Source organism: Neofelis nebulosa, chromosome 10 (assembly GCF_028018385.1).
Source record: "Neofelis nebulosa isolate mNeoNeb1 chromosome 10, mNeoNeb1.pri, whole genome shotgun sequence".
In the NCBI taxonomy this organism is placed as follows: Eukaryota; Metazoa; Chordata; class Mammalia; order Carnivora; family Felidae; genus Neofelis; species Neofelis nebulosa.
In genome coordinates this window covers 103,930,371-103,954,299 of record NC_080791.1, presented here as the reverse complement: position 1 = coordinate 103,954,299, position 23,929 = coordinate 103,930,371, and the positions used below count along the sequence as shown (strand labels likewise).

Below are 23,929 nucleotides of genomic sequence, written 5' to 3'. Positions count from 1 at the left end.
GAATCCAACAGGGAGGTCTTGGAAGAGTGTTTAATGGAGTAGGTATCTTATTCCTCTCATTCACCTCAACCATACATAGTGTATCTTTTTGGGTTCTGCCATATGCCAGTAACAAGAGTCATACACTTGTACAACTTCAAGGTTGTTTGTTGTTGAATGTGGAAGGTAGCATTTGGGCAGAGCACTGGCTCTGGAGTTCAGAAAACCTGGGTCTGAGTGGGTTCAACCTTTTCCTGTATGGTCCTGGGCAAGTCAGTCTTCCTTGCTCGGACTCTGTCTCCTCATTTATAACATGGGATGGTGCTATGTGCGTCATAATTTAATTAAATAATGTTTGTGCCTGGTACTCATTAAGCACCCAATAAAAGGTGGTTGTTGTAATACCAATTGGGTATCCTGGGGTGATGTTTTTGCTGAAGTAATCTCTTCCTCCTTTTGACTATCCATGGTGGGTCAGTAGGCAGATGGCCATGAGGAATGGTGAGAGAAATCTGGTGGGAGGAGCCTCCATTTTCAAATATGCACACAAGATGTCTCCCTCGTCAATGTCAGAGGTGGAGGTAGATGCCAGAGATCATTTGTCTCTGGAGAAATATATTTTCAGTCGTGAACTAGGAAAACAGTTTCTTCTTCTCCAACACCTTCCATAGGGCATCTTTGATCTCTCTGTTCCTCAAACTGTAAATGAGAGGGTTCAGCATGGGGATCACCAGTGAATAGAACACAGACACTACCTTGTCCCTGCCAAGCGAGTAGCTGGAGCTGGGTCTCAGGTACATGAAAAGGGCCGTCCCAAACAACAGAGTCACCACCATCAAGTGTGAGGCACATGTGCTGAAGGCTTTCTTTCGGCCTTCCACTGAACGGATTTTCAAGACAGCAGTTCCTATGTAACTGTAGGAGATGATGAGGATGAGGAACGATGTCCCCCCAGTAGTGACTACCACGAGAAAATTCACCACTTGACTAGGAAAGGTGTCAGAGCAAGAAAGTGCCAGTACTGGAGGGAGGTCACAGAAGAAATGATTGATAATGTTGGGTCCGCAGAAGTGAAGCTGAAATATGGAGCTGGCCTGGATCAGGGAGCTCAGGAAGCCACCAACATATGCCCCAAGCACCATGCGTGTGCAGAGGCCCTGGGACATGATGGCTGTGTAGAGCAGGGGATTGGAGACGGCTGCGTATCTGTCGTATGCCATGGCAGTCAGGAGGAAGCACTCAGTGAGACCCATACTGACAAAGAAAAAAAACTGAGCAGCACAGCCCAAGAATGATATGGTCTTTTGCTCCCGGAAGAAATCAGTGAGCATCTTGGGGGCCACTGTAGAAGAGTAGCAGATGTCGATGAAAGACAAGTTGCTGAGGAAGAAGTACATGGGTGTGTGCAGACGGGGGTCACCTCTGATCAAAAAGATGAGGGCCAGGTTCCAGGCCAGTGTCACAAGATAGATACCCAGGAAGGTCACAAAGAGAAGGGTCTGGAGTTCTGGATGGTCTGCAAATCCCAGGAAGATGAACATGGTTACTGAAGAGCTATTCCAGGCCTTAGCTGTGGACATGCTTCTCATGGACCACAAGGAGAAGAGTAGACCTGGCACAATAATGATAACCCAAGGGCAACTGTTGGACTTCATCAAGACAAAAAGCTTCTGCACAGTGAAGGAAACAATCAACAAAACTAAAAGGCAGCCTGCGGGATGGGAGAAGATATTTGCAAATGACATATCTGATAAAGGGTTAGTACCAAAATCTAGAAAGAGCTTACCAAACTTAACACCCCAAAACCAAGTAATCTAGTTAAGAAATGGGCAGAAGACATGAATAGACATTTTTCCAAAGAAGACAACCAGATGTCTAGTAGACACACGAAAAGATGCTCAACATCACTCATCCTCAGGAAAATACAAATCAAAACCACAATGAGATACCACCCACACCTGTCAGAATGGCTAAAATTAGCAACACAGGAAACAACAGATGTTGGGGAGGATTTGGCAAATTGTTTTTTTATTGTTGGTGGGAATGCAAACCAGTGTAGCCACTCTGGAACACAGTATGGAGGTTCCCCAAAAAATTAAAAATAGAACTACCCTACCACCCAGCAATTGCACTACTAGGTATTTACCCACAGGATATAAAAATATAGGTTTGAAGGGATATATGCACATCATTGCTTATAGTAGCATTATCAACAATAGCCAAACTATAGAGAGAGCCACATCTTCTTTATCCATTCATCAGTTGCTGGACATTTGGGCTCTCTCTGTAGTTTAGCTATTGTTGATAATGCTACTATAAATATAGTATGTATATATAAATATATACTTATAATATATGTGTATATATAATGTGTATATATAATGTATAATATGTGTATATATAATGTGTATATATAATGTATAATATGTGTATATATAATGTATATATTGAATGTATATATAGTATGTATAAATATGGTATGTATATATAAATATATTTGTATATATATGATGGAATATTAGTCATCAAAAAGAATGAAATCTTGCCATTTGCAACAATGTGGATGGAGCTAGAGTGTTTTATACTAAGTGAAATAAGTCAGTCAGAGAAAGACAAATACCATATGATTTCATTCATATGTGGAGTTTAGGAGACAAAGCAGATGAACATAGGGGAAGGGAGAAAAAAAGAGAGAGGGGAGCAAACCATCAGTGCGTAACACCAAACAGCTCTGCTGGAGCACTCAGCCATTCACATGAGCCCTGCCCTTAGGTAGACACCTGAGGTCTGCAATGTGATTCAAGGTCTTTTGGGGGGCACCTCTTCAGGCTATCAGGAAAAGGAGGGGAGTAAGGTGGTGGTTATAATTCTGGGCAGGCTTCGGGACAAGCCTGGCTCTCATCCTGACTCTGCCACTTGCCAGCTGTGGGATGTTGCGCAACTCATTTAGGCTTTCTGAGTTTCAGTTTCTCCGTTTGTAGGACGGAGAATGGGGATAACAGTGACTTCTTCACAGAGTTGTTGAAGGGTCGCTTAAGATAATGTGCACAAGGCTCATGGGTCTTGAGATAAGACTTTGCTTAATTGGGACTGTGATTGCTATCAGCAGTGAATATTCTTTAAAGAATTCTTTAAGGAACTGGGTCTTATTTGGAAACTCTTCCCCTTATGTGGGGGGAATGTGCTTACCTTACTGAATTGAGGAGTTCACTGATGGGACATGTAGGTTTGTAACAAGTGTTTAGGAGAGGGGTTGAAGAATTTAATGATCTAGGGGTTGATAGGTCAACTGCAAGTCTGTTTGAATGTTGCCATCAGTGGGGAGAACTTCCACATTTAAGAATGAAATTTACCATTCCCAGAAACAGAAAGTGAATCTGGACAAATTGAACAAGAGAAAAAGCATACCCAGAGTTTCACTCTTGCCCATGGATGCCCTGAATCTTACTCTAGAACATTAAACAGAAGGTATTTAAGGGCTCTTGGGAGCACTTTATGCCACTGAACTCTGCTCATGAGGACTTTCTTCTTTTTTTTTCACAGAGAAAGAAAATCTTCACTCACAGCAGACTTGCAGGGCTCATTTTGGTCTGAGTCTAGACTCCCTACTATCCTATAAGTATAAACAATAGCAGCTGGAAAAGGAGAGTTTGGGAGGCTCAGTGACCTCACTGCACTCACAGATGCTGAACTGCATCTTTGTGAATAACACTAGTCTTTGAGGCCATTGTGAAGATATGATAAGCCAGCAAAATCAGGCACCTAGAATAGTACCTTGCACACAGAAGACACTCAGGAATTGATGGGAACTGATAAAGTTGATTTACAACTCAGCTCATCTTTTATCAAATATCTGCAAGACAGTACTAAGTCTGCTTAGTCCGAGCTTAACAGAATAGTTGGTGATGGAATTAAAAAATGGTGTAATGACAAGAGTTTCGGCCAAACTGGGGAGTAGGTGTGGATCATCTGATCTGCCCATTATTCCTGCCCTGGGCTCTGTCCTCCACTTCATGATGCCTCCTCCTCTCACTGCTGCAGGAGCCCAATCCCTCAAGATCTTCTTCCAGGTCTGTCCTACAGATGTACAAATTGTCCTACAATGTACAAATAGTTGATGGAAATGAAAGAGTCCCTCTTGACATAAGGTGAGCATTCAAAAAGCACCAAAGCTTGACTCCAAGAATTAAGATTCAGATGGTAAAATTCAGGCCACCAGTTAGAAAAGAGAGAGGTCTCTGTGGTGTTTGGAAAATCTGCTATGTAAAGTCTGCCCCAATCACAGCCCTTCCAAATTGATTTTCAAACCACTTATTAATAACTGGATCTCTGTTCGAGGGCATAACAATTCCTTCAAAATTTCATTTCCTCTTAATTTCTCTTTCTAGTTGCAAGGGCTCAAACATAGTCCAGGAAGCCCACCAAAGCAGGGGTAAGGTAAGATTGTGGCTGAATTGGGGAAAAGACAGAATTGAGAGTACATGGAGAAAAACTAAAATCCAAGGAACTTAGTCATCTGTATAGTCTTGTAGATCTAAAGTGCTCTATAAAGCAAGAAGACAAAAAAATAAAAGATGAATGACTGAACTCACCCTCTTCCTCTCGTCTGTCTGTCCTTTAGCTGATACCTGTCTTGAGTTTTGTGTTGAAAGGAGTCTAATCATGCTTCAGTAACTGATTTCAATCCCCAAAGTGCTAATGAGCTGGGAGAGGAAGCTTGGAGCTGGTTTGTTCAGGGGAGATAAAAATATCCACTTGATGCATAGAATGTGTGTTAGTGAGCAGAAAAGTAGGAGAGAAAAATATACAGAGAGAAGAGAGAGATATAATCTTTAAGAAGTTCCTCTGGTATCTGCTAATATCTGCAGTTGGGGTCATGTTGAAAATGTTTCAAAGCTGGGATTGGAAATGAACTTGAGAGAGATTTTTTTCCTCTCTCCTTGGAGATATTTCATTACATTTGCCCTTGAGGGTCTTTTTTGAAAGAGAAAGAAATGTATCACCCAAACCTCAAAGATCTGTAGTTAATTGATCTCTGGGGTGGTATGGAGAACACATACTCAAATAAATGCTCCGAATGCAATGTTATTAAACTCCATCCCAGTGGCCATCTCTTCTGATCCCCCAAGGCTAGTCAAAATCTCTTCTGGTGGTACATGATGAACAAACTCAGGATAGCAGAAGAACACATAGGACAAGATAAACGCCTACTCTGCAGAAGAAAGCAAAGCTGTATATATATGCAGAAAAGCTAAATGAGTTGCTCAAAATTTTATGGCTAGTAAGAGATTGATCCAATATTTGAACCCATGATTATATGACACCAATGAATGGTACATTCATTTACTTTGGAATGCAATTGCACATAAATGTGTTGAAAGGTCAATTGTAATCTTCCCTTCATAAATCCATTCTCTTTCCACAGAAACCTATCTTTCTGTGAGAGAGACGTTTGATACACGGCTTTTTCCTCCAAAAATTTTAAAATTTACTCTTATATAGCATGATGTAGTATAAGAATGTAAAAATGTTGATTCTATGGAGGGTCATGTACAAATAAAAAATAATTTAAGGCCAGACACTCCACACAAAGGAAATCACTAACTTTTGTGTTTGGAGAGAGGAAGGGAGAAAAGAAAAAGGTTTGATTCACTTGTTTCTTAAACTGAGAATACTGAATTTTGATGAGAATTCAAAGAGGGACATTTGAGTAAGCTCAACTGAAACTGATAATCCTGTACCTCCAAGTGACCCTGAACCTTTCTAGCCATGAGAATAGTCTCTTACTCTGTCTGAAGAGACTAGCCCCTTTGGGCTTGGACAGAAGGATGATTTTTTTAAATTTTTATTTTTTTAAATTTATATCCAAGTTAGTTAGCATATAGTGCAGCAATGATTTCAGGAGTAGATTCCTTAGTGCCCCTAACCCATTTAGCCCATTCCCCCTCCCACAACCCCTCCAGTAACCCTCAGTTTGTTCTCCATATTTATGAGTCTCTTCTGTTTTGTCCCCCTGTGTTTATGCTATTTTTGTTTCCCTTCCCTTATGTTCATCTGTTTTGTCTCTTAAAGTCCTCATATGAGTGAAGTCATATGATTTTTGTCTTTCTCTGACTGACTTATCTCACTTAGCATAATACCCTCCAGTTCTATCCACATAGTTGCAAATGTCAAGATTTCATTCTTTTTGATTGCTGAGTAATACTCCATTGTGTGTGTGTGTGTGTGTGTGTGTGTGTGTATATACACCACATCTTCTTTATCCATTCATCCACCGATGGACATTTGGGCTCTTTCCATACTTTGGCTATTGTTGATAGTGCTGCTATAAACATGGGGGTACATGTTTCCCTTTGAAACAGCACACCTGTATCTCATGGATAAATGCCTAGTAGTGCAATTGCTGGGTTGTAGGGTAGTTCTATTTTTAGTTTTTTGAGGAACCACCTGTCAGAATGGCTAACATTAACAACTCAGGTAACAACAGATGTTGGCGAGGAGAAGGATGATTTCAGTGATAGAAAATGTTTTTTTCCAGATCACCTCTCCTCTCAGGCTGTACCACTGTCCTGAAACCAGATGAGTAAACTTTTATTCTCTTCCTTTGGGATCTTCCCTTTGAGAATTTCTGAGGGAAATGTAGATCAACGGACATTTAGTCAAAACGTGGAAAACTCATGCTTACTAAGATGTTGATTCATAGGTGTCTTCAAATGCCTTGATAAGTAGAAAACACTTAATGGTTTATTTCCATGAAAATTATTTAAAGTTTAAAAATCAGTGTACAGAAATCAGTTGCATTCTTATACACTAATAATGAAGCAACAGAAAGACAAATAAAGAAACTGATCCCATTCACAATTGCACCAAGAAGCATAAAATACCTAGGAATAAATATAACCAAAGATGTAAAAGATCTGTAAGCTGAAAACTATAGAAAGCTTATGAAGAAAATTGAAGAAGATATAAAGAAATGGAAAGACATTCCATGCTCATGGATTGGAAGAATAAATATTGTCAAAATGTCAATACTACCCAAAGCTATCTACACATTCAATGTAATCCCAATCAAAACCAGCATTCTTCTCAAAGCTAGAACAAGCAATCCTAAAATTTGTATGGAACCACAAAAGGCCCTGACTAGCCAAAGTAATTTTGAAGAAGAAGACCAAAGCAGGAGGCATAACAATTCCAGACTTTAGCTTCTACCACAAAGCTGTCATCATCAAGACAGCATGGTATTGGCACAAAAACAGACACATAGACCAATGGAATAGAATAGAAACCCCAGAACTAGACCCACAAACGTATGGCCAACTAATCTTTGACAAAGCAGGAAAGAATATCCAATGGAAAAAAGACAGTCTCTTTAACAAATGGTGCTGGGAGAACTGGACAGCAACATGCAGAAAGATGAAACTAAACCACTTTCTTACACCATTCACAAAAACAAACTCAAAATGGATAAAGGACCTGAATGTGAGACAGGAAACCATCAAAACCCTAGAGGAGAAAGCAGGAAAAGACCTCTCTGACCTCAGCCGCAGCAATTTCTTACTTGACACATCCCCAAAGGCAAGGGAATTAAAAGCAAAAATGAACTATTGGGACCTCATGAAGATAAAAGGCTTCTGCACAGCAAAGGAAACAACCAACAAAACTAAAAGGCAACCAACAGAATGGGAAAAGATATTTGCAAATGACATTATCAGACAAAAGGCTAGTATCCAAAATCTATAAAGAGCTCACCAAACTCCACACCCAAGAAACAAATAATCCAGTGAAGAAATGGGCAGAAGACATGAATAGACACTTCTCTAAAGAAGACATCCAGATGGCCAACAGGCACATGAAAAGATGCTCAACATCACTCCTCACCAGGGAAATACAAATCAAAACCACACTGAGATAGTCACCTCACGCCAGTCAGTGGCTAAAATGAACAAATCAGGAGACCACAGATGCTGGAGAGGATGTGGAGAAACGGGAACCCTCTTGCCCTGTTGGTGGGAATGCAAATTGGTGCAGCCATTCTGGAAAACAGTGTAGAGGTTCCTCAAAAAATTAAAAATAGACCTACCCTATGATCAGCAATAGAACTGCTAGGAATTTACCCAAGGGATACAGGAGTGTTGATGCACAGGGGCACTTGTACCCCAATGTTTATAGCAGCACTTTCAACAATAGCCAAATGATGGAAAGAGCCTAAATGTCCATCAACTGATGAATGGATAAAGAAATTGTGGTTGGGGCGCCTGGGTGGCTCAGTCGGTTAAGCGGCCAACTTCGGCTCAGGTCACGATCTCACAGTCCGTGAGTTCGAGCCCCGCATTGGGCTCTGTGCTGACCGCTCAGGGCCTGGAGCCTGTTTCAGATTCTGTGTCTCCCTCTCTCTCTGACCCTCCCCTGTTCATGCTCTGTCTCTCTCTGTCTCAAAAATAAATAAATGTTAAAAAAAAATTAAAAAAAAAAAAGAAATTGTGGTTTATATACACAATGAAATACTATGTGGCAATGTGAAAGAATGAAATATGGCCTTTTGTAGCAATGTGGATGGAACTGGAGAGTGCTATGCTAAGTGAAGTAAGTCATACAGAAAAAGACAGATACCATATGTTTTCACTCTTATGTGGATCCTGAGAAACTTAACATAAGACCATGGGGGAGGGGAAGGAAAAAAAAAAAGAGGTTAGAGAGGGAGAGAGCCAAAGCATAAGAGACTCTTAAAAACTGAGAACAAACTGAGGGTTGATAGGGGGTGGGTGATGGGTATTGAGGAGGCCACTTTTGGGATGAGCACTGGGTGTTGTATGGGAACCAATTTGACAATAAATTTCATATTAAAAATAGAAATGAAAATGAAAATAAAAATTAAAATTAAAAAACTATTTAAAGTTTAAATTTTTTGTTGCAATTTTTACTGTATCAATGGTTAAGGATATTTTTATCTTATTTAGGATTTAACACTTATAATTTCCTAATGATTCATTTTGGGTTTAAGTCTTACTTAGCAATTCCAAGAGGGTCTAATATGTTCATGTATTTTCCAGAAGTATAATGTCACACCACTCACAAATAGTGTTCATAGTAATACTCAGCTCAAAATAATAAAAAATGACCATGATAGTAATAATAGTTTATTAAAAAATTATTGTGCCAAGAATAATTGCTTAACATGAAAGTCTTCTAAAAACTATGTCCAAGATGAGGCTCCCAGGTGGCTTAGTTGGTTAAGCATCGGATTCTTTATTTCAGCTTGGGTCATGATCCCAGGGTCATGGGATTGGGCCCGGTGTCGGGTTCCATGCTGAGCATGGAGCCTGCTTGGGATTCTCTCCCACCCTTTCTCTCTCTCTCTCTCTGCCCCTCCCCCCTCTAAAAAAACTATGTCCAACTTAGCTGGCATCTTAATGAAAACATGTACAGTAGTTAGTTGGTATTTAATAAAAACATAGTTAGCTGGGAACAATAGTAATATAGATTACCATGAATTTCTAATAAACTGGTATCAGAATTCTACAGCTGGAGGTGTTTCTTCTGAGCCAAATTGATAATTTAAAAATCATTCCATTTGAATAGTTTTTATATAGTGGTTTTTATATAAGGTGCATTTATGATCCTGACACAATCATACAATGTTGATACACTTGGTTGAATCTCACAGATGAAGAGGTGATGTGAAATCAGGGAGGTGCACAAGACCACTCAGATGAAAACAGGCAGGATTAAGACTCATGCCATGTGTTAACACTACCATTTTTAATTAAAAATGTTTAAAATATTTATTCATTTTTTAGAGAGAGAGAGTGAGTGAGTGAGAGAGAGAGAGAGAGAGAGAAAGTATGAGCAGGGAAGGGGCTGAGACAGGGAGACACAGAATCTAAAGCAGGCTCCAGGCTGTGAGCTGTCAGCACAGAGCCTGACGCGGGGCTCTAACTCAGGAACCATGAGATCATGACCTGAGCCGAAGTCTGATGCTTAACAGACTGAGCCACCCAGGCGCCCCCCCCCCCTTTTTAATATTTTTTAACTCGGGATGGCCATTTTTCTAGACTGTTCTTTCATTATGTTATGATGCTTCTTTTAAAGCACTTAAAAATCTGATTGGTTTAAAATGGTACCTTGAATGTGAACTTGTGACTTGCCTATTCTCAATTACATCACTCTTGTCTAAATATATTTGTCGATTAGTGTTATTTACCATTTTCAATTTGCTTAGCGACTTGCTCCATCTCCTGGTCTGGTTCCTTTCCCAGAATTGAACTGCATGATGGTATTGAGTTAAGGAACTTGAGGGGTATATATAGTACAATGCTTAGAGCATAGTGGGTATATACTGTGTTTGAGGATAATCAATTACTATTGCAATGCTAGGTTCTCACGTGGATTTTAGTCCCCAAAGGTCACCTCTTAAAACTGACCCTACATGGGGTGCCTGGGTGACTCAGTTGGTTAAGAGTCAACTTCGGCTCAGGTCATGCATGATCTTGCGGTTTGTGAGTCTGAGCCCCACCTTGGGCTCTGTGCTGACAGCTTAGATCCTGGGTCTCCCTCTCTCTTTGCCCCTCCTTCAGCTCGCGCTCTGTCTCTCTCTCTCTCTCTCAAAAATTAACATAAAAAAGGTCCCGCCCTCGGCCCCACCGCTGCTCTCCGTTCCTCGTTCCTCGAGATGCAGCCCCCGCGGTAGCAGCCGCCGAGCCCGCCGCCCCGCCACCCCCCGCCCCCCCAGCAGAAGATGGCTGTGCCTCCCACGTATGCTGATCTTGGCAAATGTGCCAGGGATGTCTTCACCAAGGGTTATGGATTTGGCTTAATCAAACTCGATTTGGAGACAAAATCTGAGAATGGAATGGAATTTACGAGCTCAGGTTCCGCCAACACTGAGACCACCAAAGTGACGGGCAGTCTGGAAACCAAGTACAGATGGACTGAATATGGTCTGACGTTTACGGAGAAATGAACACTGACGACACACTAGGCACAGAGATTACTGTGGAGGATCAGCTTGCACGTGGACTGAAGCTGACCTTTGATTCATCCTTCTCATCAAACACAGGGGGAAAAAGTGCTAAAATCAAGACAGGGTGTAAGCGGGAGCACATCAACCTGGGCTGTGACGTGGATTTCGACATCGCCGGCCCTTCGATCCGGGGCGCTCTGGTGCTGGGCTATGAGGGCTGGCTGGCTGGCTACCAGATGAATTTTGAGACTGCAAAGTCTCGAGTGACCCAGAGCAACTTTGCAGTTGGCTACAAGACTGACGAATTCCAGCTCCACACGAACGTAAACGATGGGACAGAGTTTGGTGGCTCCATTGATCAGAAGGTGAACAAGAAGTTAGAGACCGCCTTTAATCTGGCCCGGACAGCAGGAAATAGTAACACTCGCTTTGGAATAGCGGCCAAGTATCAGATCGATCCTGACGCCTGCTTCTCGGCTAAAGTGAACAACTCCAGCCTGATAGGTTCAGGATACACTCAGACCCTAAAGCCAGGTATCAAACTGACGCTCTCAGCTTTGCTGGATGGCAAGAATGTCAATGTTGGTGGCCACAAGCTTGGTCTAGGACTGGAATTTCAGGCATAAACAAATACTGTACAATCGTTTAATTTTAAACTATTTTGAGCATAGCTACCTTCAGAATTTAGTGTACCTTTTAATGTCGTATGTCTGGGATGTGAGTATTGCTAAATATCACGTTAGACCTCCAGGTTAAAGATGATTCAGCTTTAAGGTGTTACCCTTTCAGAGGTACAGAAGAAACCCAATTCCAAGAAGAGTCCTTTCAGCTGTAGACTTTGGGGGACCTTGGTGGCCCTCTAGAATTGTCAGGTTTCAGGGGCGTCTGGGTGGCGCCGTCGGTTAAGCGTCCCACTTCAGCCAGGTCACGATCTCGCGGTCCGTGAGTTCGAGCCCCGCATCAGGCTCTGGGCTGATGGCTCGGAGCCTGGAGCCTGTTTCTGATTCTGTGTCTCCCTCTCTCTCTGCCCCTCCCCCGTTCATGCTCTGTCTCTCTCTGTCCCAAAAAAAAAAAAAAAAAAAAAAAAATGTTGAAAAAAAAAAAAAAAAGAATGTTGGGGTTAGAATTGTCAGGTTTCTTTTTTATCTAGAAATGGCTGCAAGTGGAAGCTGAGACTTCGTAGGCACTTTGTAAACTGGTATTGAGTAAATGGATGAAATTATGACTTCCTGAGAATTAACTTTGGTTTCCTACCCTAATGAAGGAGAGACTCACTGGTGGTGTGTACAAAATCATCTGAAAGAGACATTTTTTAGACAGATTTTCATGACCTGTTTCCACCCCAGTCCATCACCTCTTTTACACCAAAAGTAGTCTGCAGGGCGTGGTAGCTGTTTCTTTTGTGCCATTTAGGGTGGAGAAGGTGGATGTGATGAAGCCAATAATTCAGGACTTAATTCCCTCTCATGTTGTGTTTTTTTTGCCCTTGCACCAGAGTATGAAATAGCTTCTAAGAGTCCCAGCTGCAAGCTGGGAAGAGTCTCTGTGACTGTAATCACATGGTGACAACATTCGGAATATAATTGGACTTCTGTTATATTCTCACCACTCAGTTTATTTTTTAGCAGTTTAATGGGTACATTTTAGAGTCTTCCATTTTGTGTGGAATTAGATCCTCCCCTTCAAATGCTGTAATTAACATCACTTAAAGTAAAACTTGAATAAAATATTGAAACCTCAAAAAAAAAAAAAAAACCCATAAAAAAACCACCGAAAAACCCCACCAAAAAACCTGATCATACAGTTTAGACATACTTCCACTAGGTGGCAGCAACATTCCACAGGAGGGCCTAAACTAGTGGTCCTCCGTGCAGATGATTTGTTAATATAGTTGAAACCGTGTCAATATAGTTAATGTAGTTGTTAATGTCAGTTGTAATCATACTGTTTGGGTTCTTAGAGGTCTTCCACTTTAGTATTTTGTTTTAGAGCAAAAAACTGAGGTCCAGAGAGGTTAAGAACCTAATCTCCCACATCAGAATAGGATTGGAACTCTGGTTCTGTAACTTACGGTTTAGCACTTTCCTCTTATATATACATTTAAGACCTCTAAAACCTCTAAATTTACTCTTATCTTGTACCTTATCTTTGTTTGGAATATCTTGTGAAAAGATTTTGGATCTATAAAAGGTTGACAGTTTTACTCCTCACCAGTAGTGGAAATACAAACTGAGATAACTTTTCAAACTCCAATTTGAGAACTGAGATTGTGTTTTACTGTCAAAAATACCTCCAGATTTTTCTCTGGGCTTCCTTTGAAACAATTAGAATAATGTCATTAAAGTAGCTGTGCTAAAATGTTAAATAAACATGAAAGCAAATCATATTTTAGGAGAAGCTGTCAGTAAACAAAATCTAAGATGTGTAGAATCCTAGTGAGATAAATTTTGAGTTGACTCTCAAAGAATTGCCTCCTAAAATTTGTAATTCTAAATGAAGTTTATTTTCTTGTATGTGCTATTTGCTTTCATACTTTTTGATGTTCACTTAACTTTCTGCTTTACATTCTTAAATTTAATCATACATGAAGTCCAATATTTTAAAGTAATGGTAATGAGAGTTTATGGTTATAGCCAAGTGAATTTAATAAAACAAATTTCTTCTTTGTTCTTAAATTGCTTATAGAATAGGTTGGCAAATATGTCGAATGTCCCCACTCTACATTTTCCTATCAAATGCAGACATTGCTAATTTAGAATTTGCTCTTATTGAGTTTCTCAGTCTTACTTTGCCAATAATCATTGTCACTATAATCAGAGTTATCATGACAGATGACATCTATAACTATCTTCTATTATTAACTTTTCTAATCCCAAGAAAATGTATTGATCATAATTAGGGATTTATCCTCTAAATTATCCGGGATCTTAATTCAGTACCAAAACACTTTCATAGTTGAGCTTGACTCTCTTAGCCTCAGGCTCTCTTGGGCCAGTATATCCCCAATCCTAGCCTAAAATGCTTCTCTTAATAAAGGATTTCCTTGGGGCACCTGGGTGGCTCTGTCAGTTGAGTGTCTGACTCTTGGTTTTGGCTCAGGTCATGCTCTCATGGTTCGTGAGTTTGAGTCCTGCATCTAGCTCTGAGCTGACAGTGCAGAACCTGCTTGGGATTCTCTCTCTCTCCCCGTCTCTCTGCTCCCCGCCCCTTGCTTGTTTTCTCTCTTTCTCTCTCTCTCTCTCTTAAAATAAATAAGTAAACTTAAAAATTTTTAAATAAAGAACTTCCTTACCTTCTTTCCTTCACTGTCTATTTTTGGAGTCGCTTACTTTTTTCTTTCAGTGATCTCAGTTGCTAAATTTGTGCCCCTAAATTCAGCCTATTATCTTGTGTCAAGAATCTCAGTAATTATATTCTTTCACATAGAAGATATTTTTGTCACTTAATTAATTTTTATTCTCAGGCTAAGGTTTGCTGACTTGATATCCATGGAACAGATTAACTCCTTCTTATAAACTTTATTTCTGTACAAAAGTTTCAAAAACCAGGAAATGAGTGTCTCAAAATTTTAGATTTTCAGAGTTTGAGGGGTCCTTGGAAAATGAGCCCAATTTACTCAGGCCCTGAGAGGTGGGGGGAGGGGTTAACTGACCTGCCCACAGCCACATATCTAGGTCATGGCAGTGCTGGGAGTAGCACCCAAAATATTAAAGGGTAAAGAAACTGTTTTCATCACACAAAAAAGTCAAATAAGTAGGAAAGAGCTCTTGGCCACAACCCTGTAGACAGAGTTAATGATGTCGTTACTCAATATTCCTGGAGTGATTTCTATTCATCAGGCACTGTGCTAAGACCTACCTGTTTGCATCTCATTTCATTACCAAACAACCCTTTGAGATTGGTATAATGATTATTACACCAGTGTTACAAGGAAGGAAATGGATATTTCAGAGATTTAAAAAATGTGTACATGTTTATACAGATAAAATGGCAGAGCCAGAATTTGAGCCCAACTCTCCTGTGTGTGGTTTACTTCCAATGAAGGGTCTCAAAGTGGAAGGTTGCCCACCAATGCAAAAGGATGTCTTCCTGGACCCAGATCAGGGAAAGCTCAGAGAAGAATAAGACAGGAGGCTGCAAATAAGACTCTGGCAATGGGTGGTTTTCCCTGTCCCCATCACCCAGGGAACAATTAGTGCTCAGAAATGTTTGGTTCTAATGATTGCTAGGCTTTTACTTTGGACCCAGGAGTGAATGACAGGGCAGCCATGTGGAGGAAAAGTGTGGCTATCCCTGCCCATTAAAATAATGAACTCCCTAAGGCCATTTTGAAGACTTGGTAATAAAAGAGCAGGGATTCCAGAAGCAGATATTACTATTTGCATGAGGCCAAACCACAAAAAATTGACTGAACCAGAAACCAGGCATAGAGCAGTGGGAAATGCAGATGAAGTGAAGTTTAGAAAAAATGTTAGTAGAGCAAAGCAACCAACAATTCTTCTTCCGTAGGAAGAGATCTCAGGACACTTCTGCTTGAAGTAATTCAGTAAGTTAAGCTCCTTCCTTCCCAACCTCATTCATCCAAAAAATGACAATTATATTTTACAGCCTATTCCACATTTTATCTGTAAAAGGGGCAGAGTAAGTCCACACTTCCAGGTAGGATTAAATGAGTTAATATAAATCAAGTCCTTTGAACAGTGCCTGGTACTCAATAAGCCTTTAATAATGTTTGTGATTAGATTATATATTGCATATTATATTATTATAATTGAGCACTAATTATAAGCTAAACATTCTGTGAAAGCTCTATAGATAAGCAGTGAAGAAAATTCATTCATTCAACAAATATTTACCGTGCCAATGTCCCAAACACTGTTCTAGATCTATGATAGGATAAATCAATAAGGAGATTGATAAACAGAGGAGGGCACCTGTTGGGATGAGCACTGGATGTTGTATGGAAACAAATCTGACAATAAATTTCATATTAAAAAAAAATTAGATCAATAAACAGAACTCCTGGCCTGCCTTTAAGTGGCTTACATTCTTTCAGGGAAGATTTTATTAAGATAAGAAACACAGGGACACCTGGGTGACTCAGTCAGTTGAGCATCTTATTCTTGATTTCGGCTCAGGTCATGCTCTTAGGGTTGTGGGATCAAGCCCCGTGTCAGACTCTGTGCTGAGCATGGAGCCTGTTTAAGATTCTTTCTCTCTCTCCCTCTGCCCCTCTCCTCTGCTTGAGCTCTCTCTCTCTCTCTAAAATAATAAGATGAGAAACACAAAACTCATGTTATTTTCTCCTTGGGAGGTTCATAGATTAATGTCATGGTGAAGAACAGTCTTAGCTCTTCTTGGTTTTGGCTCCTCAATCAGTTACTGATTGTGGGGAGATTTTAAATTTTAGAAAACACAAAGCTAGTAGTATGTATTTATTTTAACTTAATTGGCACATCTGTATATATATATATATATATATATATATATATATATATATATATGTATACATTGTGAAAAGATCACCACAATCACGCTAAATAACTTATCTGTCACCTCTACATAGTCACCCTTTGTGTGTGTGTGTGTTTTGAGATTTAAGATCTATCTTCTTAGAAAACTTCAGATATACAATAGAGTAATGTCAACTATTGTCACCAAGCTGTTCATTAAATCTCCAGAACTTATCCTGAATAACTGAAACTTTGCACCCTTTGACCAATATTTTCTCATTCCCCCCTCAACCACCCCAGCCTGCAACCATTATTCTGCCCTCTACTTTTATGAGTTTGACTTTTTAGATTCCACAAATGATATGCAGAATTTATCTTTATGTGTCTGGCTTTTTTCACTTAGCAAAAAGTCCTCCAGTTTCACCTATGTTGCTGCAAATGACAAGATTTCCAACTTTCTTATGGCTGAATAATATTCCACTCTCTCTCTCTCTCTCATCTATATATTTATCTACCATCATCATCATCATCATCATCATCATCGTCACTACCACCACTACCACCATCATAATCATTTACCTCAAGTTTCTTTACCCATTTACCTATTAATGGACATTTAGGTTCTTTCCATATGTTGACTATTGTGAATAATGCTGCAATAAACACGTAAGTGAACTATCTCTTCAAGATACTGGCTTCATTTTCTTTGGATGTATATCCAGAAGAAGGATTTTTGAATCATACGGTAGTTTTCTTTTTAAAATTTTGAGGAACCTCCATAGTGTTTGTCATTATGACTACATCAATTTACATTCCCACCAACAGTGCACAAGACTTTTCTCTGTATCCTCACCAACACTTATCTTTCATCTTTTTAATAACAGACATCTTGACAGATGTGAGGTGATAACTCATTGTGGTTTGATGTGCATTCCCCTGATGATTAGTGATGTTGACTACCTCTTCATGTAGAACAATTTTTAATATGATGAATGATAAAGAAACACCATCAGATAGTTGCAATTGGCTGCAAATATGCATGGGCGGTCAAATTTCATACAATGATAAAATCTCAGTAACTTTAATTTTAGCCTTGAGTCTTCCCCAGGGTACTTCTGCCTTTTTTACACCCATTTATATTTCCTCATTTTGATCTTAGATCAGTGCCGGTTTGTCTTTCTTAATGCAAAATGCAGACGGGCATCCCTCATGCCTTAAAAATGATAATCTGGTCTGGCCTGATGACATCAAAGCTGTTCCATGCTTATCCTTAAATATTGTCCTTGAATATCTAATGAACTCTTTCCAGTTTTTCTTGCTCAGAAAATACTGGTTTCTGCTTGCTCTTGATCACAATGGCTCATCCAATTTCAGTTAGCTTTGATGTTCCATGGAGGCATTGTTCATGGCCCTTCTATCCCATAATGGTGTTGATTGTGTTCATCCAAATTTTGATCATTTTATGCAGTGACCTGTATAAAAACTTATTAGGTAATTAGAAAAAATTTTCTAGTTCTAAGCATGTGTATGTATACTTTTTCTCTTGGTTTTATTACTTAGAAGAATGGATTATTTTTTATTATGGGTTAGATTTGCTGCCTCAAAATGGAGTATGTCAAATATAATAGCCTGTAGTGCTTAGGTGCTTTTCCAGATTCTTACATTAAAGATATACAAAATATAAGAAATTCCTAACTTTATTATTAATCTGAGTTTATATTTTCTAGTCAGAAAGTCTAAAAGGCCATAAGAAACTGAAGTCCAAAGGAACCTTGAGACTCATCTGACTCAACCCTCCCATTTTTCAGTTGAGAAAATGCGGATCTGGAGTGGTGAAGTCACTTTTCCACAGTCCTCAGGGAGTCAGAGATGGCCCAGGAGATCCTGAGGATACAAGAGTCAAGCCCAACTAACTATGAAAGTGTTTTGATACTGAATTAAGATCTGGGATAATTTAGAAGGTAAACCCCTAATTTTTTATCAATACATTTTCTTGGGATTAGAAAAGCTGATAATGTAGGATAGTGATAGATTTAATCTGTGATGACAACTCTGATTATAGTGATAAAAATGTTTAGTCTCCATTAGATGGATTCTCTTCTAATCAGCAAAATATATAGCATACAGATTTTAAATAGTGCCAAGAGATTATCATGGGCAGACTTCCTCCAAGAAGGTTGCTTAGCAGGTGGCTGTGATGTTAAGTTGGTGTTAATGGTTTATATGATCTTCCAAGAAATATCCACTTACATAATAACAAACACAATCTTACTGATCACAGGATTGTTTCTTTCCTTTATTCAGGAAGCAGGTCTATGGTTGTAGGAAGGAATAACACGATTGTGACAAAATTCATCCTCCTGGGATTTTCAGACCATCCTCAAATGAAGATTTTCCTTTTTGTGTTATTTCTGGGGATTTACCTCCTGACCCTAGCCTGGAACCTGAGCCTCATTGCCCTCATCAGGATGGACTCCCACTTGCACACGCCCATGTACTTCTTCCTCAGTAACCTATCCTTCCTAGATATCTGCTATGTGTCCTCCACGACTCCGAAGATGCTCTCTGACATCATCACAGGGCAGAAAACCATTTCTTTTGTTGGCTGTGCCATGCAGTACTTTGTGTTCTGTGGAATGGGGCTGACTGAATGCTTTCTTTTGGCAGCCATGGCATATGACCGCTATGCTGCAATCTGCAACCCATTGCTCTACACAGTCCTCATATCCCATACACTTTGTTTAAAGATGGTGGCTGGGGCCTATGTGGGTGGATTCCTCAGTTCTTTGATTGAAACATACTCTGTCTTTCAGCATGATTTCTGTGGGCCCAACAGGATCGACCACTTCTTCTGTGACCTTCCTCCAGTTCTGGTTCTGTCCTGCTCTGATACCTTTGCCAGCCAGGTGGTGAACTTCATTGTGGGTGTTGTTGTTGGAATGGTTTCTGTCCTTGTGATCCTCATTTCTTATGGTTACATTGTTGTTGCTGTCCTGAAGATCAGCTCAGCTAAATGTAGGACCAAAACCTTCAGCACCTGTGCCTCTCACCTGACTGCTGTGACTCTCTTCTATGGTTCTGGTCTCTTCATGTACATGCGACCTCGTTCTAGCTACTCCCTAAACCGGGACAAGGTGGTGTCCATATTCTATGCTCTGGTGATCCCTATGGTGAATCCTATCATCTATAGTCTTAGGAATAAGGAGATTAAAAATGCCATGAGGAAAGCTGTGCAAAAGGATCACATGCATTCTCATGGGCCTTTGTTTTTCTCACTCTGAGCTAATGTTTTCTTTTTTTTTTTTTTTTTTTTTTTTTTTTCAACGTTTTTTATTTATTTTTGGGACAGAGAGAGACAGAGCATGAACGGGGGAGGGGCAGAGAGAGAGGGAGACACAGAATCAGAAACAGGCTCCAGGCTCCGAGCCATCAGCCCAGAGCCTGACGCGGGGCTCGAACTCACGGACCGCGAGATCGTGACCTGGCTGAAGTCGGACGCTTAACCGACTGCGCCACCCAGGCGCCCCTTTTTTTTTTTTTTTTTTTTTTTTTTTTTTCATCTCACTCTGAGCTAATGTTTTCAAAGAAGCCATGAGCTGAATTAACTATGCAGATTTTCATGTGGTTTTGGACTAGTTGATTTACACAATGATTTGTGTTGACCAGATTTTTTTCCCCTTTCCAATATTCCCTCAACTAGTTTACCTATTGGTTATTGGAAAACAGTTTGGCCATTATTGGTTCCTAGAATGAATAGCATCGCATAAACCAATATTATAAATGCTCAGTTTAGCAGAAAACTTCGCCATGACAAAGACAAAGACATTGTGTCTATAGCAGGAAAGTACTGAACAAAATGTTAGTCCTGCATTCAGGATGGTGATTCTTAAAGTAAGATAGGAATATATAGCATAGTAACCTGAGGAAAGAGATACTATTTCTAAAAACAGTTGCCTTTCTCTCTTATGAGGTTCTAACATGCTTCCTTTATGGCACATGAGCACCACAAGGCAGACACCCTCTCTTCTTTGAGAATCACAGCTGTTGTGATCCCCTGTGACTGATGGTGGTATAGTACTGACCCTTTAGATGTGTTAAGGCAGGAAAGAGATCTCTAATCATGGCTTTAATGACTGAACATTTCTTAGGAACCTACAGAAGAGGAGCATACCTTCATTTGGCATGAAAAGTTCTATGTTTTCACCAATTTTGTGATAAGTTCTAGAAGAGAATTTAGCCAAGGAATTGAAGAGAGTGATTTTTCTCCTCCATGTTGTCTCAGAACTTGTTATGTGTCCTTGAACCAGCAGTAAACAACTGGCATACATTTATTCAGCTGTGGCTGCTCTTGGTTGGCCATAAATAAGTAAAGTACCTACCTGTGTGTACTTGGGCTCTGTGTACCTTAGTTCCTTCTGTGTGTAAAATAGGAATAATAGTAGTAAATATATCATAGGTTTATTGTGAAGAATTACATGACTCAGTATATACAAGCACTAGAATAGTACTGGTGGGCAGCAAATACTCAAGGGGTGATTATTATTATTATTATTGTTATTCTATAATAATATTTATTTATCACCATTTGAGCCAAAGAAATAGACGACATTTCCTTAGTTTGGTAGAAAATGTGATATTTGTGATGGCTTTAATGCACTGGAAAGTGGGTCTGCAGATACCAGAGTGAAAGTGGTTAAGAGTATTTGTTAGGCATTCTTAAATCAGTAGACCTGCAATTATTTATCTCATGTTTGCTACTTTGTAGGTAGGTGGCCTTATGCAAGTTATTTACAAGCTCCATTTTTCTCATCTGTAAAATGAGGATAACAATGGTATCTACCTCATGCAATTGATTCAACAATTAAGTGAAGCATATACATGAAAAGAGCTTAGCTTAGTGCCTGGTTTTATGGTAATACTTAATAAATGTTAGCTCATATTACTAGTCAATTTTGTATAAATCAAGAGAAATTCAGGTTAATGTGCTAAAAAGAAGCAAATTAGGTACTTTGGGGATAGCAACTCAAATTGAGACATAATAGTCTCAGTAAAAAGGTATGCCTGTGCCTCCCATCTCTGCCACTTACTTTGCATAGAGGAAGCAGTCATTAGAAAAATAGAAAGAATTCAAGTTCATAGAAGTGGCTATACATGGAAATGCTACTATTAAGCCAACTCTATCAGTTACCTGGACACCTCGCCTTTCCTTATAGCCATTTTCCCCTCCTCCTTTCCTTATCTGTACCCCACTTCACTGAGCTCTTACATTTCAATTTACCTTTGGTAGCTAAGCTTAAATTCTCCTAATGCCAAAAGTCATTGGAACAAAACAAACAAACAAACAAAGAAACATATAAAGGAAAATATGCCTCACGCTTTGGATTTACATGGAGCTGTCACTGGTCTAATTATCATACATAAATTTTTTTGATGAACACAGATTCTGAATGTAAGATCTTTAGAAAAATAACTCTTGTTTAGCTACACACGTTTGCTGCCATTTGAAATTTTCTCCTTGCATTGATAAGACATAATGTACTTTTGCAGTTTTCCCAACTACCAAACAGAAAGTAATGCTCATTAATAATTGTTAAATACAGTGCATAAGATGGGGTTTGGTCATGAGACTTGAATGAAGCAAAAATAACCTGGGGTTTATAGTAAGCCATATGTTAAATGAAACTTCCTAAATCAATGCATTTATTATGGGGCAGATAAATAGACATACATTAAATAATATTTCTGGCAGTGAAAGAATCAGGCATTCCATAGCTCTTCGAAGCAAGACAAGGTAGAGCTGTCCTGGGGAGGCGGGCAGCTAGCTGGCTGGAGGTGAATTCACTTTAGTAAAATTACCAGAATTCAGGGTGTGCTGCTAATCTTCACAACCTCTGAAGACCTCTTCCAGATGGACTGAAGTTACCAAGCTCAGAATAGCTAACTGCATAAGCCAGATGCCATTTTTAGTTTTGGAAGAACTAAATTGCCAAGCTTGTACTTGTGCGAGCAGCACAATCCTGTCCTGCTGAGGAAACCACATGGAAAAACAAGTTATAAGCGAAAGTCTTTTTGGAGAGAAAGTGGGCAATGTGTGTCAGCACTTGGTGTGTCCAACAACAGGGTCCAGACAGGCTGAAGTGCTGGGCCAGGGCACGGACACTTTCTCTCCCCAAGAATTCATCTTCCTCTCTTCTAGGTGACCATTTTCCCTTCTAATCAACATGTCCATGGATTGATTAATAGATCTTCCTTCCTTTGGTGTAAGAAAAATTGTGTCTCTAAATACCTAGGTTATTTATTTATTTATTTATTTATTCATTTATTTTTAAAAGAATTTTATTATTATTTTTAAATGTTTATTTGTTTATTTTTGAGAGAGAGAGAGAGAGAGAGAGAGAGAGAGAGAGAGAGAGAGAGAGAGACCCAAGTAGGTTCCATGCTGGCAGTCCAGAGCCTGATTTGGGTCTCCATCCCACAAACCATGATATCATGACCTGAGCCAAAATCAAGAGTTGGACACTTAACTGATTGAGTCACCCAGGTGCCCCCATTTTATTTACTATGATCTGATTTTGTGGTTTAATTTTTAGAGTTTTCAGAAACCTGATTATTGTCCACATGTACCACCTATATTCCCCTAATTTTTTGGTAGGTATATATGATTACAGTCCCTCTCTGCCTCCCTCCCTCACATACTCAGGGATTAGTGACTGATGCATTAAATGGGTTCTGGTGAGATTTTTAACTTTTTCCTAAAGATTAATAGTCTTATGTTTCCAGTCATAAACCTAGAGAAACCTAGAGCTTGCCTATTCTGTGATCACCCACACAAATAAGGAAACACTTGCAATTCACTTCCCTGCGTCCAGATAACTGACTTGGATCCTTCTGACCTACCGTTGATCAGGGAGAACCTAAATGTCTTGCATATATGAAGATACACCATGTGTTTCAGCATTCCCCCCATCACCTTGATCTATGACTACCTTCCTTGAATTCTTGATAGGTCCCCTTGTCTGTAACATCTCCTAAATAACAGAAAGAGAAACCAACGGTTTATATGTGACCTTTGCTGCTTCTATTCCATTCTCACTCTTCCCATGCTTTCCTTTCCCCTTCTAATGCTGGCTAAGACTTCCTATGCGCAATAGTGTTTATGGATCTGGCCAGGGATGAGATTCCCCACCTTCCTACAAGTAAAGAAATAGCCAGCAGGCTCTTGCAATCATGACTTGGAACTTCTATCAAATGGATATAGCGGCGTCTCCCTTCAGTGTTGCCAGACTAGATGGAAGACAGACAAACCACGCATTTTGGTGAAACCACACTCTATAAATAAGCATCTTGGACCCAGGGAGACTCCATGGGAAAACAGCCTTCATTTCGCTTTCAAAACTTTTCTAAAGTAACTCATAATGGACTTAAATGTTGACATAAGTAGAAAAACTGACATGTGTAAAGTATCACATTGATACTGATGGAATATTCTTGTTCTAATAAAATCTCTTTCTTATGCAAAGGAAGGCTGGGTGGTTTT

At 39.6% G+C, this 23,929-nt stretch overlaps 3 protein-coding genes across 3 annotated transcripts; 2 read left to right on the top strand and 1 right to left on the bottom strand.

The window, feature by feature from the left end:
• Window positions 1-301: 301 nt before the first annotated feature.
• On the bottom strand, window positions 302-1,574 carry LOC131488887 (olfactory receptor 5A1). The gene has a single exon (XM_058690736.1). The coding sequence runs from the start codon at window positions 1,566-1,568 to the stop codon at window positions 612-614; it is 957 nt and encodes a 318-aa protein (XP_058546719.1). The 5' UTR covers window positions 1,569-1,574; the 3' UTR covers window positions 302-611.
• A 9,108-nt stretch (window positions 1,575-10,682) lies between these two features.
• On the top strand, window positions 10,683-12,694 carry LOC131487909 (voltage-dependent anion-selective channel protein 1-like). The gene is given in 3 exon segments (XM_058689100.1): window positions 10,683-10,934; window positions 10,937-11,811; window positions 12,073-12,694. Coding segments are annotated over 2 exon segments (849 nt in total). The 5' UTR covers window positions 10,683-10,714; the 3' UTR covers window positions 11,566-11,811; window positions 12,073-12,694.
• A 6,013-nt stretch (window positions 12,695-18,707) lies between these two features.
• Window positions 18,708-19,673, top strand: LOC131486693 (olfactory receptor 5A2). The gene has a single exon (XM_058686579.1). The coding sequence runs from the start codon at window positions 18,708-18,710 to the stop codon at window positions 19,671-19,673; it is 966 nt and encodes a 321-aa protein (XP_058542562.1).
• Window positions 19,674-23,929: the final 4,256 nt, after the last annotated feature.